Below are 16,942 nucleotides of genomic sequence, written 5' to 3'. Positions count from 1 at the left end.
GGTAGATTTTCATTCAGCTCATCATCTCAAGGTTCTTTTACACTACAATTATATTTCAATATTCAAAAATGGAATCTGTCAGAGTTGTAAAATAACGACACTAAAATAACCACACATCAATAAAAGTTGGCCAGTTAGAAGCATTCTCGTCAAGTCTTCCTTGTTGGAGTAGAATAGTATATTGGGCTAAGGTAAATTGCTCATCTCGTGAACCAAACAATTGCGATCGTTTTGTGTGGGACCTAGGGGTATTATTATTTGCATTTGGTACAATCCCAATCGACATTCTGTCAAAGCAATCATATTTATGCACTACCTTGTGAAGAGTACTGTCAATTTATAAGGTACCGGAAGAACTGTACAATGAATCACAATTGTTCTTCGGTACTTTCATGTCTTATTATTTGTCTTTGGGAATATATGCTCTTATAGTGGGTTTCAGCAGGCTTTCGTGGAGCTTAAAGTTTTAATGCAAGATTTATGATATAGCATTCAAATATTTATTAATGTTAAAAATGTTACTCGGGAAATGAGTAAAAATGCGATGAATTGGGAGTAATATTGAAGGAACATTTGTCTTGAACTGCAAATAATATAGAGGTGAATTCGGCAGCAATGCTGCTCCGGAACTACTCACCCGATTACCGTGATCCAGTAATGCCACATCCTGTGGAAGCTCTTCCGACGTTAATATACAGGCTTACCTCTCACTTAAAAGCTCTCACCGACCGTGAGAGAAAAAAAGTGAGTAAGTTTTGTGAGCGTTTCTCACGTGTTGGTCCGCCTTAGCCATGGCCTACTGCTAGTCGAATTGGGAAGCACATGTTGCGCTGTCGCGTCATGTTGGTGTTTGTTTGCCAATTCGAAGATGTGCGTGTAAACAAATGTGGTCGGTACATGCAAGGCAAGTTGTTTCAAAGCTAGCACTGGCTAACTGATGGGTGGTCGAAACTAGTGGAAACGAGAGAAGCTTTGCTTGTTGCTTCTGTATCCCACATGCGACTGACATTTGTCGCGTGCCGTTGGAGCATGAAACCAGAGCAAATAAATTATTGCCACTGGAGGTTGACTTTACCAACATGAACTTTATGCATACTTTGGTTTTGAAGTTTGAAGCAGGATAGTTGAGCACAAATTCCGCCAATAGAAGTTTTCTTTCGAATACACATATGTATGAAATAGTATCATTTCAATAAACATTTTCACTAAAACGTGTATTTTTAAAATACTGGTTACTTATTAGGAATCATCTATCACGGATATCAATTGCTTCAGCAGTCATAAATTAAGGCACTAATCCTAACTTGGCACGTTGGCAGATGTCATGAAGGGTGCCGAACCCCCAAACCTCGGCACATCCATCACAGGTACGTACTCTCTATGCCCGGATTTCGACGCTGGAAAAATGCACTCCGGTACTTGGCTCCTCCGGGGAAGATATGGCCCACCTTAATACCGATCGAGCGCCCCGCGAACAAGGTGAAGTCCGGTATGAATGCGGCCACCAGAATCAGTAGGCTTAGCACCCAGAATGTCATCGACGACAGCAGATTGTTGTACACCTGCAGCATATCTCCGTCGTAGTTGCTGGAAATTAATCCGAATCTGACGTTTCCGAACGGCGTATGATGTGTGGCAACACAGGCAAAGCAGAAGTTAGAATCAAGCGTAGGACAAAACAAACAGTGCAAAAAGAAAGCATTAGGCTCAAGCAAACGTCAAACTTACAAGTGGAACAGGTTGTAGATGAAGGTTGTCCCCATGAAACCGAAGATCGACAGCAGAATAGTGGCGATAAAGATGTAGCTTCTGTAGATCGCTTCTAGCAGAAGCTTCAGGTTTGCCAGAACGACCACATTGTGGATCATCATCGTGCCGAAGCAGGCAAAATTAACCGTCGAAGGCCACCAGGCATAGATGGCCGGATTGTTGCCCCAAATAGCCCAGCAGAAGACGTAGATGATGGTAGAATGGTACAGACCCAGAATCATCCATCCAATGAAGTACTTCCAGGCGTATTGCTTATTACCGGCTACTCGCTGGTAGAGTGAAGGTTCTCTGAAAGTATGAAGACATCCACCGTTGGAAACTTTCCCATAGTTAAAGAACGTAACTTACTTCATGAGGATTTCCTCTTTGTACGGTTTCTCAGTTAATGATAGGACTAGCACCGGAAGTGACGTGTACAGTACATTGTACAGCGTTAGGAACACGGAATCGTAAACTGATTGCGATGAAAACAAACTGTGTATTTGAAAGAAAAACTAAACAGCGATTCAGAATTAGAGCCCAAACCTAGCAACAAGTAACTCCGTAGCCGTACGTACCTGAATACCCATGAAAATCAGGTTCTTGTAGAAGAAATACAACACCAAGATCGACAGTCGTGTGGAGAAGAAGTGCCCGTGCACCAGCAGTAACTTTTTGATCATGCAAAACTTAGCCAAGGCGTAGTCTGCACATCTGGCCGCCTGTCGTCCCTCCTTGCCGACAATTCCGATGCCAACGTGTGCTTCCTGGATCATCGAAACATCGTTCGCTCCGTCCCCGATGGCCGCCGTCACCGGATTACTCTCCACGGTTTTCATCAGCTGTACCACCTCACACTTCTGCAGGGGACTAAGGCGACAGCAAAGCACCGCCCGACATTTGATCGAAACATCCCGGAACACTTCCTTCAGGTGTGTCAACGCAATGGTCAAGCTTGCCCCATCGATGAGTAGCGCATACTCGCGCTCCGGCGCTCGAAACATCTCGAACGAAAACACATCGAAGTGCTGCTGAACCTGTTCCACCGTGGTACATTCGGTGACAAAGTACCGGAAAGCATCCACCGGAATGTGTCCACAGCTGAGAGCAATGTTCAGGGCGGTTTCCACCTTATCACCGGTTAAAACCCACACTTTGATGCCTGCATTCCGTAACGACTCCAACGTATCTCGGATGTCGTCCTGTAGGGCATCCTCGACGGCGGTTGCTCCCAGCAATTCCAGTCCCGTCTCGATCTTACGTTGACATTCCTCAACCTAGGAAAGATGGATGACAACAAATGATTTTCCTAAACTCAAGCGAAAACGCCCCAAACCAACTAACCTTTGCGACACGATCCGTCAACGAACTACCGGCCAGTATCAATTCGTTCCTATAATTCGCAAACTCTAGCTGCGTCAGTCTTCGTCTAGCTACGGCCAGCGTCCGCAGGCCCTGTTTGGCAAACTCGTTAATGTGCCGTTGCGTCGATATCACCATCCCGGAAGAGGTCTTGGTACACAGCGGCAGTACGTGACTTTCCGCTCCTTTGGTATACAGCCACAGTTGACTCTGCGAATCGCGAATGATTACACTCATCCGCTTCCGGTCGGAGGTAAACTCCAGGACACCCAGTCTTTGGTATTTCACGAGCTCTTCTTTCGGTAGCTCTCCGTACACGGATTTGACGTTCCGCTTCACGCACGACTCTCGCAGCTTGATGCTCAACACATCGGAATCATCGCCGACATACACGAGACCCATTTTGGCGCAGGCTTCCACCAGGGCTTTCTCGTCCGGACTGGATGCTTGATAGTCCATTTTCCTGCGGAAAAAAGATTCATCATGGTCAGATAGCAAACTCATCGGTTGTAGTGAAAATCTACCGAATAAAGGAGACCACCTCCTCCTGCTTCATCATTGACTGTTGCCGCTCGATCAAGGAAGCCTCCGTGTAGGACGGAGCGGCGTAGTACTCTCTGGCTGTCGACCGAATCGAGTAGCGGTCCCGTTTGAATGAAATCGATCCGCGGCCCGTTCCGGCAACTGAAAATCAGAAATTGAGAGAGTCTCGATAGAATGTGGGGGCACCGAAATCGAAATCCGATCATCGCTTACCACCGTTACTCCGGGTGGCCATTCCCGGTGGAATGTGTGACTGCGTACGCCGGTGTGTCTTCACTGCCCGGTCAGTCTCGGATTTTTCCTCGTACGCCGATACGGCCCGCTTCAGTTCCATCGACTGCAGGGAACTGTTCAGATAGCCATTGCTACCGTTCTGCAGAACACTGCAGTCCCGGGGACGATCACCGGGCGAAGGTTCCTCGGATGTGGTGGACTCCACCAAACTTTGCGGTCGAGACGACCGCCGTGACGACTCGTTGGAATGTGACCGACTAAATGGCGGAATCTGCAGCGATACCGGATGCACTCGGTTGTCCGGACCGGAGAATATGCTCCCGGTCCGCCGAACTGCGGGTTCACTAATCGGTCTAAATTCGACGCCGAGTTCGCCGGATTGCTCTCCTCTGGGAGCAGATGCATTCTCTAAAATGGAAATCTTCGGTTGCTCATTGGCTTTATATAGCAAAGGATTGAGGAATTCACCGCTTCCAACATCTTTGTGCGGTTGTTCGACGATGGAAGTTCTATTCCTTAGGCCAAGATGCTTCAGTTGGATAAAATCCGTTTCGTCAGCGCTTCCACGGTTATTTAGGCTTGCCTCAATTTCCTCAGATATATTCGAAAAGTTCCGAAGTGCTCGGTTATTGTTTAGTTCCACAATCTGATCAGCATCTTCCGTTGTTTCCTTGTCGGCATCGGAATCATCCGCCTCGTTTGTGTAGTCCCCTGCAACCTGCACCGTATGGCAAACGGCCAATGCTTCGAAAAAGTTGTACACGTGACGCTGAAAACAAGTTAATTAAGGTTAATCGATATCGGATAGGATCGAAGGAGCTGAGATGTACTATTTACCGAGCATTCATTGATCTTCAGCGCATGGTTCCGACCGACCTCCTGAAGTCTCCGTCCCTTTTGACTGTACATTTTACCATTGATGGAACACTGCTGGAAGATCATGATGTTCTTGGTCAACGTGCCGGTCTTATCGGAGAACAGCAGCGAAACCTGACCCAGTTCCTCGTTAATATCCGAGGTATTCACAATGCAGGGTTGATCGGTTTCTTCGTCGAACAAATCCAGATCCCATTCCAGATAGAATCCACCAAGAAATTTGGCCATTTCAATGGTGACGTACAGCGAAATCGGTATCAAGTAGTTGAACAGAATCAGAAACGAAAAGAAATCCTGCAAGAACTGCGACACTCGGTAGGTCATAAGATATTCGCCCAGGTAGCGATTGTGCCCTTGGTGATAACGATCGTTGTATCGCTTCATGAAGAACGATACCGTTACGATCGCGACCAGCAGAACTAGAAAGAACACCAGGAACTTGTTGATAAAGCTTTCACTAGAACTCATCTTGTTACTCGTCATTTTGCTGTTCAGTGCTAGCTTCGTGTTTTGTCCGGTGTAAACCGCACAACCGATCGCCCATTCCGTGTTCTTCAATCGCGATCCTCTCAGCAGAAGATTCTCCGCCATCAGTGGTACGACGTGGAACTCCGTTTCCACTCCTTCAACCACCGTCAGATCCTGCCTCAAGTGCATCTCGGCTAGCTCGATCCGACCATTGAACGTGTAAAGATCCGTTTTCGGCAACTCACATTCGATCCTTCCCAGCGTATGCAGTTTGTCTACGGCCAAATCCGGAATTCCCTTCGGTACCGTCATCGTCTTCAGATTCGTTTCACCGTCCAAGTTTGCCGTCGTTACGTAACACTTCCCGCTATCATCGGATGCCTTCAGCAGTACCAGATCGCACGGGATGTCACAATCCCGGGCCGTCATAACGATGTCCCCCTGGCGGATGTCCTGACTGCGGATGTCCATCTCGATGCCGTTGCGAACCACCGTCACCAGCGCATAGTTGACCATGTTGTCCGCCCGGTAGCGCAAATAGTTCTCGTAACCCTGTTTGGCTGCGGTCACGGAAATGACGAACACCAGCGGTACCAGTGAGGTCAGCGGCGATACCGGACTGTCTGCGGAAATGAAAAAATTAAAAGCATTTAAAGTTGTTAATTGCAAATTTAAGCAATACAAAAAGAAATTTAGAATATCACAATTCAAGTTCGACCACGCCTCCAGATTACTTGCCAAATCATGGAGTGCTGTTTCGAGTGTGTAAAGTACATTCATCGTAAAACTAAATTTCTTAGCACTGAAACTCTGTAAAATCTGTGGTAAGAAAATCAATCATTCTGTACTTCAAAATAAGAAAAAAATGTTTTTGTTCTTGACAGCGTGAAGTGATACTACATTCAATAAATTTTTAACCAATATGTTATATATTAATATGGAACACTCTTGCGATTCACTAGCGACATCACAGTAACATTGCGGTGGCGAAAAAAGTTACTAATACACTATAAATTTTTGTATACTGAAATGACAGTTTTTCCAGAAAATACACTGAATCAATCAACCACAAATATATAAAACGTTTCTCCATATGCACTGCACAAAAAAAACTAAAAACATGGGTTAAGTGATATAAATGTATTAATCTACGTAAACCTCTAAATGTAATCGTCGAACCAAACGAATTCATCTTAAAGCTAATTTCAATTTGTATTCCGGTTTATTGTGATGATGATTTCCGATACCAGTGGTAGGATAATTACCCAATATCAGGTGGTTTAAATTACAATCCCACTTCATAACTTTCGAATGTGAATACGATAAGTTGAATAATAATTGTACACAGAACTTTGAATGGTTTGTTCTTTTGAATGTCGCTTTGTTTATAGGCGATATTTTATTTCAACATAATAGAAAACCTTAAATCTTGAAGAGTCTACCCGTTTGCATGTACCTGGCAGATTCTCCGCCAGACGCTTGATAGTGTCTGACAGAAGGTTTTGCCGGAATGTTGGCAGAATTCCGGCAAGAGTCTGGCAACAATGCAACAACCGTTTCCGGCAGAGAATTTCGCCTAGCGGTTATTAACGGTTCTGTTTCTACCGGATTTTTGCTATACAAGACTGACAGAACCGTTTTGAATCGGTTCTTCTATTTAGCGCCTTGGGTTTTATTTTTCCCATTAGAAGATAAAATGAAGGGCAATAACATAGCTTTTGCACTATCAAACATGATTTGCAATACTTCAATATTCCAGTATTTTCATTTCATTTACATGGTCCCAAAACTCGTTCTCATTTTTAGACGGAATGAGCAATGAATTCTTACGCGACTGCATGATTTTTCAGTGCTCGATCGGTTCATTGCTAGAATTTTCGCCTGAGTAGGCTGCTCGATCAACCCGATTGATAGTGACATTATAAATGTCATGGAATATTCGCTCTTTTTATGAATGTGTTAGTGTAAAAGTTATGCAACTTAAGTCATTTCACTACACTCCAGCTAGAGGAATGAATGATGCTGAGTAAGGTAGGCCATTTTGTTAATTTCCAGCGAATTTCAATAGTTTATGCTGGAATTCTAAGAAGAATTGATTATTTGCTAGTTCTCTATATACGAAAAACTTTAAATTTAAATTAATATATTCAGCTATATAATATTTTCATTTGAAAATAAACTGAAAATCAACACGAAAACGTGCAAAATCGTAAAAGAAGAAGACGAATTGACAATTCAGTCCGCATCTTTTCACTCAATTCTGACAGATTTCCGAATCAACCGGTTGCAGGCGAAATTCATTCGGAATCGGTTGTTGCACTGGAGTTAGAATTGATTCGGAATTCATTATGATTTCCAAATGAAATTCCGAATGAAAATTTCTCGCCGATGCGGAATTGATTCGAAATCCATTCTGATCTGATAATGTGGGTATTTTTGACATTTCAGCCGTTTTTCAAAGAAGGGCGAATATAACATTGACAGCAAATGGAGAAAACATCGATGAATGTTTTGACTTTAGTTTCAATTCCTATTTAGAAATAATCGTATATTATCAGATCAATTAATGATAAATCTATGAACCCAACTAACCAAAAGTTCGGATAAAAGGGACTGATTTAGGTTAAGCAGCTCTCAAGGTTAATCAATAGCATTTTTTGAGGAATTATCCACACTTGAAAGTTCGCGCGACGCAGCGGAACGAACTTCTAAGCTGCTTCTAGAATACATTGTTCAGCTTCTATGCAGCGAAAAAGTTCACGCGGAACTTCCCACATTATCGAAATGACGGAATGCGTAATGAATTCTTACTCGACTGCATGATTTTTCAGTGCTCGATCGGTTCAGTGCTAGAATTTTCGCCTGAGTTGGCTGCTCGATCAACCCGATTGACAGTGACATTATAAATGTCATTGAATATTCGCTCATTTTATGAATGTGTTAGTGTAAAATTTAGGCGACTTAAGCCATTTCATTACACTCCAGCTAGAGGAATGGATGATGCTGACTAAGGTAGGCCATTTTGTTAATTTCCAGCGAATTTCAACAGTTTATGTTGGAATTCTAAGAAGAACTGGTTATTTACTAGTTCTGTATATTCGAAAAACAGGAAGATTTCAATGTGTATAATCAGTTATGTAATGTTTTCATTTAAAAATAAACTGAAAATCAGCACGAAAACGTGCAAAATCGGGAAAGAAGAAGAAGAAGACAAATTGACAATTCAGTCCGCATCTTCTCACTCAATTCCTACTGATTTCCGAATCAACCGGTTGTAGGCGAAATTCATTCGGAATCGGTTGTTGCACTGGAGTTGGAATTGATTCGGAATTTATTATGATTTCCACATGAAATTCCGAATGAAAATTTCTCGCCGATTCGGAATTGATTCGGAATCCATTCAGATCTGATAATGTGGGTTGTTCTGTACTTTCAAGTTGCTAAAAGTACCACGTGCACTCTTAAGCAGCGAGAAAGTTCACGCGGAACTTGTTCTGTACTTCGAACTGTCAAAAATTGCCACGTGTTTTCTTAAGCAGCTAGAAAGTTCACGCGGAACTCGATCTGTACCTTCAAGTTTTCAAAAGTTCCGCGTGTACTTTTAAGCAGCAAGTAATTGTGGAACTTCTGGTTGCTAGGGAACTGTTGGTTTATCTTTAAAAGGTATGAAATTTTGTCCACTTTTTCTTTATATAAATCAACATAAAAAGAGTTTCGCCCTTTTTCGATTTGTTTACTTCTATGCTCCCTGCGTGAATTATGAAGTTACACTCTCGCGCATTTTTCGTGAAATTGGCTGGTTTTCGCGACGTAGACAAATCTGCATGTAATTTTCTCGTCTCATTTACTATTTCCAGTAGTTAAGAAGTTCGGAAACCATCTAACACAACGAAAATAAACACGGATCGCGAAACTTACGTAAACAAATGGAATGCCAGTTTCGCCTTTTATAGTTGTTTGTATTACTAAGCTTGAGACGTTTGTAGCTTTCAAATTTTCAGGCGAAATTGTAGAATTTCGAAGCATTTATTCGTAGGAGAGAGAAACTCGATTTGTTTGCTTTTGTAAGATTCACCCTTCTTCGAAAAACAGTTGAAATATTTGTAATTTGACGTTGCGGTAGGTTGTTTTGACCTAGGACAGGACCTGACAAATTTTTAATCCACTTTCCGAACAAATTTCGGACCAGCTCGTGATTGGTTGAAATTAACAAAAGCAAGTACAAGTTGTTGAAATTAATATTACTGCAGGGTGCTAGAAAAAGTGTTGTCAGTATAGTCGGTAACAATGTAGTTTGATATTGCATATTTTGTTTTTCCGATCATCTTTTTAAAATTAATAATATCAATAGGATTTAAGTTCAATTTGTATTTAAGTCCTGTCAATGTGGAAAGTATACGAGTACATTTAACAATCACTGGACGATACAAAGAGAAAGCCTGTAATCACGAAGTGTGATATTGATATTTGTTAATATTTTTCTCAATTTTGGATACTTTAGTAAATAAAGCTGCAAAAATTAATCACCCAAAAATATGTGTTTTAGAAAAATTTCATTAAACTGTTTCAACTAAACGCTTTCGTTAAAAAAAACCATCTGATCAACATGAACTCAAAACTGTATTTTTCACTGATATAACATATATAAAGCTTTTCAGAATGAATAATTGCTATCACGAGGAATGTATTGTTTATAACAGGGAGCAACCGGAATAAGAAGAGACATATTTTTCTGAAAAAAGAAGCCAGTTGTCTGGTCCTGGCCTAGGTTTTGACTTCAGCTCTTGAGCCAGTTTTACTACATATTAATCTTCCACACACGGAGAGCCCCCCGATCACAAAATTGCAATAATGCAATTGTTGTTTTGCGTCTGTTGATATTCTTACAACCGTTTGGGTAAACAAAAATGCTATTTTCCAATGCTATCGGTTGTCTGAGAATGAAGATAGCAACTCACACAACAAAAATTCTCCTTAATTTTGCTAGAAACGTTTCTTGATAAACGCTTCAAATGACGGTTGAATGTCATTTATGTAAGTTACCTACTTAATCTGTTGGTACTAAAGATTAGGATGTTTCATGCCTGCTGGAGAGACTGAATAGGTATCAACTCTAGTGGGCTTTTCCCTGTTCCAAATAAATAAATACCGTTTCGTGTAAATGAAAGTACAGAAAACAGCAGGATAATACATTGTGAAACTAGTATCCATTCAGCTGACTAAATGTTTCTGTGATATAAATGGTTCAATTTGATGTTTGAGTAGTGCATTTACGAACAGTTTAAGTACATTGCTTTAAAATGCTTAGCGCTTGAAAATGGCTGCAAAAGAGAAGTGATAGTTTTGCATTTTCTCGAAAGTGCATTCCTAGAATTAAGTTCATCAGCAACATACCGAAAATGAAAATAAAAATGCTCTTCCAGTCATTTCGCTGGTGGAGTAAAAACAGCCTAAAGCCTGGGAACATTTTGCTATCAAAATTCCATTTCAGGAAGTACAATCTCTAGCTGTATTTTTTATTATCTACGAGTTTGAAGTTAACTATGGGAAGCTAAAAAAACTGCGTTGTTTAAATGTTTCACTACCATTTAAATTAAATTGTTTCACTACCATTTTTAATCAAAAATTGTCATGATTAAATGAAACTTTTCGAAAAAAATTTATCCCAAGTTAAATTTCTAGTCTTGCAAATGAAAATTGTTTTCAATTGAATTAAATCACGAAATATCTCGTAGAGACTAACTGTTAACAAATATTTATTACAATAGAAATGTTAGATCAAATAAGCGAATTATTGGTCATTACTCAATTGTACAAATGACATCGAATTGCTTGAAATTGAATCGTTTCATTTTCGTTTCGGAGCATATGTCATTTTTCAACTTTGATTTTTCGTCGGTCGATTGGTGAGGATGTCATTGCTAAGCAGCAAGCATACTGAGTCAAAAATGATAGTTCAGTTCGTGGACCATCTTGTGAATTATTTTAACTTTTAGCTAAAATTTGACAATCGAGTAGTTAAATTTAACTAATACTTCGGCTCATTTCAACATTTGACGGATGGAACTGAAAATAAAATGATATCAAGTGGTATAATAATTAGAAGAACTTCGAGATAAACTTACTTCGTTTGACAATGAATTGGAATTTTTCATTGGAATACTTTCTTAGACTGAAATTAGAATTTTTTCGCAAGACTTTTTTCAGTGTAGGAAAATAACTATCGAGTTGTCAAAAATAAACATGCTTTCGAGCAGGGATGTTTTTGATAATGGAAAAATAATTGGTCGACTGTCAAATTTTAACGAAAAGTTAAAATAATTCGCAAGATGATCCACAGCCTTAGAGAAAATTTAGCCAATCAAATTCATCAAAACAGCTAACATTTTAGTTGTTTTGCGATCGCTGGTTTTTCCGTGCGAGTAATCAAATAAAGGGTGTATCGTTCAAAATCCGCACGCACGAAATTCATTTTCGAAATTTGTGTTTTTATCCGATTATCATTAAATTTTTAGGGAGTAATATGACAAATATAAAAAATAATGTTAGTATTGACATCATTCATTTAATTAATTTCGCCTTTGTATCCGAGTGCGCGAACCTTGATTTTATCTTTCGCTGCAGGTCCTCAGAATCGATGCTTTCTTCATTTCTTCTACATTCTTACTTTAGGTTGTTTAGGTGCTCTTTCATAACTGCTTAGTATTTTCTATTGGACACAGTCGCGGAGTGTTAGGGGGTTTAAATCTCCACTTCAGCGCGTCCTTCGTGTACTGGCATGATGCAAAATCCAACCAGAAAATCGTGAGTCTTTAGGAGGAGTCGCTTCTGGAGATACTCTTCCATATGCACCATGGCGGTGCTAGGGTAACGAATTTTAGACACTCCAATAGATTCACCCTTACATATGTCACATCATCCATTACATAGCAGTGTGGTTTCGTTGTTTTCTGGTCGTGAAACTTCCGGGCACCCGTATTCTGCTTCTCGTTATGGTTTAGGGACTTTTAAACCCTAAGTGTTCGTAGTCCAGTTCGAGTTTTGGTGTTCTGTACGAAAGTCTTGCTCACTTACAAAATTTTAGTCAAATCTCGAAATAAGGCGTTCGGGTTCTGTTCAAAGACCCCGAATACCCGGTTGTGATCGTTCTCGCGTAGTCTTAACCGCTTTCTACGGATCTTCGCTTCTGATTAACAGTCCCACATTCATTGAACCGTTTTGTGATACCAGGACACCGTGGAATCAACTCACAGAATGTAAACAATACACATTAAACTATGTCAACTCAAAATTTCAAACGGATCAAAAGTTAGATGAAGATGGAGTGTATACCCTTTAAAACCTGTGATCGGTACCGAATCAATATAGGGTAACTGCATCCTTATTCATCTCCAGTTCCATCATTTATCTAATGAAGGAAAATCATTAGTTAGAGTGAGATCAGTCATTTCTGTTTAATACAATGACTCAAAAGGGTTAAATAAAAATACGAGCGATCACTTCTAACTTTCACCTCACTATTACACATTTTGCTCTGTAATTTTCCAGTAATATTGCTACTTAGGCTGCGAATAATTTCGCGGTTAATTTTTGAACTTTTGGTTGAAATCTGTCACTCGAGTGGTTATTTTGATGTTTGGCGAAGGCATGGTTATTTTTGACAGATCAATGGTTATTTTCCGATACTGAACGAAATCTTGCAAAGAAAATTCTAACATCACCTCTTTAGTTAAAATTATTTTCAGTGAAAAAAAAACCCAAATGACTATCCATCCTTCAAACTTTCAAATGGGCCGCAGTTTTAGTTAAATTTAACTACTCGACGCAAAATTATCGCTCAATTGTCAGATTTCAACCAAAAGTTAAAATTAACCGCGAAATGGTTCACAGCCTTAGAACCGAAACCAATGTAAATCGACCGATAACAACGCAATCCGTTGATTGTGGGCCGAATAGTGAGCAAAATTATATGCTGACTCGACTAATGAGATGACTATTGATAAAATTCTCTTATTTTTGTTGACACTGTTGAATATCATATTCGGAACTCACTTCACGTATAAGATTTGACGTATAATAGAGCAATTTTTTATTTTGCTACAAATCACGCGTGGTCAGAACAGAATGATAGACGTCAAAATTCAAACAGTAAAAAAATCCTGTTTTTTAATTCTGTCAGCAAAACATTCTCTCATTCACTGTTCTAACCGATGGCGTCGTCGTTTCTCTATCTATCTTTCTCTCTGCGATGACATCAGTTTAGAGAACTTTAAGGTGTCGACAAAATTGAAACATAAAAGTCACTCTAATGAATCGCATTCATGACTTAGTACGTGACTTCTCCGGCAGCTAGTTAATTGTATCAACAAAACTGTTGCCATAGTTACACAGCTATCATCTCTATTTCTCTACCGGGCATCTCCATAAGCAGCTGGTTTGGGTCCGTTCCTGACTTACATCACCCACCATCCCAGCAGCAGCAGCATCAAACATTTCGTTCCGTTATGGAAGAATGGAGAAAATAGCTTCTCGTCGAAGCGTTCCGTGCAAAAAAAAACAAATATTTATTGTACGTAACGATGCAAACATTGACATTGAACTTATAAGTATCGTGCCTCTGCCGGTCGAGTCAGTCAACCACTTGCTGGATACCGAAGATGAGTGCAAATTATTCGTCGTGGATGACGGCCAGTGCAAGAGAACTGCCACCATTCTTTCTGCTCCAATTTCGACTACTATTGACAGTTCGAGCATGGTCAGAATACTTTCGAGCACCTTGATTCATTTCCTCAATCTCTTTGTTTCGTTGTTGACATAACCTATCAAAACACCTGCTGGTCCCTATAGGATTTATGACAGCTCATGCTTTCAAGAGTCGTGGTTGTCATTATTGTCACAATAAGTTGATACGTTAAGGGTTATTACCGCGACACGTGCTCGGCAGTTGACACACACAATTTAAAAAACAATAAATCTCATTCAGACCCGTTGTGATCAATGTTCGTGGAGTGCGCCGTATACGCACACGCGCGCACCGGTACCGGACTTACCTATCACTATGGAGATGATCGTCATACAGAGAAAATAGAAGTTGGCCACCCGCCGGAACTGTTCGGCCAGGTTCAACGGCAGGAACGTCAGCAACGTGTATTTGGTCGACTTGATGCGGTTCGTCTCGTGCGCCTTCGGTTTCTTGTCATGGTTTTCGCCGCCTACTTTGATGCTGAGCGAGTCAGCTTCCTGTGACACTCGGTTACCCTGCGAAAACAAAACAAATGACGTTAGGAGATGATTGTTTTAGTTGTGCGCAACAATGTTAGAGCAAATTCAGCAGCTGGAAGTTTTATATGGGAGATCTGTAATAGAACAGAAACTGGAACAAGTTATTTATTCGAACAGTTCTTCTGTCAAATTTAAAACTGGCATACGCAGCCGTTTGATTTCTTCTATTTTTGAAACACGGGTAAAACACTGCCGGGGCTGCCAGTATTTCTTGTTATAATATCCTGATTTAAATTTTTAAACTGACATAAATTGCGTATCTGGAACTAGAACACTACTGAATAGGCCCGTTAAACCCTGCCGGGAAAGAACCAACCATTTTGTTGCCGGCTTTGCCGTACAACCGTGAGTACGGGAAATGTTTGCAAGTTACTATCGACTGATTGGCGTTCGTCACCGCACGGAACTGACACGGAGTACGGGCGATACTTGCCCCGACTGTTCTGTCGATGGGGATGGGCATTGTTGATTTGTCATTAGGCTGAGCGCGTCTTTTTTCGAAATAAAAAAAATAGCTGATCTCACAACGGTGTTACGGCAAGGTGTGGTAAACGAGTACGAAATTGCATCTACAAGATAAAGATCACGTTGGTTTACGCTGCGATAGCAACTCGGGTTTCCAACTGATAAGAACTGGGTCGATTGTGATATATCATTTCTGCAAGTTCATCATGGATGAGTATTTACGGGAATTTATTTTTTTGTGTCAGTATTGTCAATTCTGTCTATTGTCGTTTTTCATGGATGCGTCTACACAAAATACTGACACCTTATTGTCCCACTAGGAACCGAAGAAACGATTCAAGTTGTTCAATAAAATGATTCGTTTTCGTCTAGACAACGTAATTTGGATAATGCCTCCTATGTATTTGTACATACTTAAAACTTAAAATTGATCTCGGCGAAAAAATATTCCGAAAACGAACGACAAAGCGATATTTTATAGAATGGCAAAAATAGCTTTTTCCAAAATACTTAGGGCATATTCAGTAGTGTTCTAGTTCTAGATGCATAATTTATGTCAGTTACAAAATTTGAATCTGAATTTTATAACAAGAAAAACTGGCAGCCCCAGCAGTGTTTTACTCGTGTTTCAAACATACAAAAAATAGAACGGCATCGTAGACCAGTTTTAAATTTGACAGAAGAACTGGCCGAATAAATAAAACTAGAACGGCTTACTGGGGATACGTTTGTTCCAGTTTCTGCTCTATTATAGATCTTCCATATAGAACTTCTAGCTGCTGAATTTACTCTTAGTTTATTATTTCCGATTTCTCGGCAATTCAAAATGTTATACTGATAGTCGATTTAGTAAATTACCGTGTTTACCAGCAATTGGTCGTTTTACGGAAATCAGCAAATTAATTATATCAGTTTACCGGAATCTCGGTAAACAGCTTTTAGACAATCAAATCTGATTTTCTACGGAAAATCATGTTTATTTTAAATATAATATTTTATTTTTATTAATTGCTTAAAATCTCGGCATTAATTCACTTGCATAAACACTCACATGCAAATTATCTGTCAAATGAAAAATAACGAGAATTTCACATGTTGTAATGTTTGCCGAGATGATTGCCGCACGGAACGACCGAAATTAGCTCTGCGCCTAATTCGTATTACTGTTTTTGAATTAGTTGATTTTAACAACAAAATTTCCAAAATAACTATAAAATTAGTTGAAATTTAGAATTTACTGAGCTGAAAAAAACTTTTATTTTTAGAGAAAGTGTTTAGTTGGCGAATATTCTGGACACAAACCAGCAATATTTCAATCCAACACGAAATTCTCATTGATAACTAATTTCGTTATTAAAATCAGAATCTTTGATTCTATTTATCTATCACCGTCATTACTGAAGGACAGCAGTGTCAAAGCAAAACAATCCATTAAAAAGCTAAAAGGGACAGTCTTGTTGAAACTGCTCGCAAATTGTTTTGATGTTTTTCGCATGTGTTACGATATATCCCTATATAATTTTCTAAACCGATATGTAAAAATGACGTAAACTGTTAGTGGAAAGTGTATTTATTCAGAAATTGTGCGCAGTTAAAGCGATTGTGGGTAATAATGTTTTTACGCGAAACAGTGAAGTGAGTTTCGAATGTTGCACTCTAATTGTACACGTCAAATGATGTTTTTTTGTATCTTCTCATTCCGGGCTACGCCGTCCGGTGTACTACTTGTATTCGGTTTTTGTTTTCCGAGTGCTCAAAGTTTTCAGTGAGAGAGTCGATTTCGCGAAGTCGAATGAAGAAAACAGCGATTTAGAAGTAAAATTTTCAAAAAGAAGTTTATGTTTCGCTTATGTCTTTTTCTCCAATACAACATCGTATTTATACCTGCAAATATAGAAAAGATAACTGCGACTGAAATTTTTTTCGGTAGTAGTGTGCCATCTAGTGGCTAGTAGTCATTACG

General features: G+C 40.0%; 1 protein-coding gene across 6 annotated transcripts in view; it reads right to left on the bottom strand.

Moving 5' to 3' along the window:
- Window positions 1-1,199: 1,199 nt before the first annotated feature.
- Window positions 1,200-16,942, bottom strand: part of LOC131425987 (phospholipid-transporting ATPase IF) — a 33,371-nt gene continuing 17,628 nt past the window's right edge. For 2 of the 6 annotated variants that reach the window (XM_058588344.1, XM_058588340.1), the window contains exons 2-10: window positions 14,283-14,490; window positions 4,726-5,855; window positions 3,868-4,657; window positions 3,636-3,795; window positions 3,094-3,574; window positions 2,328-3,026; window positions 2,119-2,264; window positions 1,729-2,058; window positions 1,200-1,605 (exon numbers count right to left, since the gene is read on the bottom strand). In XM_058588344.1, the coding sequence (XP_058444327.1) occupies window positions 1,362-1,605; window positions 1,729-2,058; window positions 2,119-2,264; window positions 2,328-3,026; window positions 3,094-3,574; window positions 3,636-3,795; window positions 3,868-4,657; window positions 4,726-5,855; window positions 14,283-14,490 (4,188 nt within the window). In that variant the 3' untranslated portion in view covers window positions 1,200-1,361. Of the gene's footprint in view, window positions 1,606-1,728; window positions 2,059-2,118; window positions 2,265-2,327; window positions 3,027-3,093; window positions 3,575-3,635; window positions 3,796-3,867; window positions 4,658-4,725; window positions 5,856-14,282; window positions 14,491-14,830; window positions 14,963-16,942 lie in introns of those variants that run through there. The other 4 variants (XM_058588343.1, XM_058588342.1, XM_058588345.1 and 1 more) reach the window with 4 other exon arrangements.

Source organism: Malaya genurostris, chromosome 1 (genome assembly GCF_030247185.1).
Source record: "Malaya genurostris strain Urasoe2022 chromosome 1, Malgen_1.1, whole genome shotgun sequence".
Taxonomy (NCBI): domain Eukaryota; kingdom Metazoa; phylum Arthropoda; class Insecta; order Diptera; family Culicidae; genus Malaya; species Malaya genurostris.
Note: the sequence above shows the minus strand (reverse complement) of the source record. Positions and strands in the feature narration are given on the sequence as shown.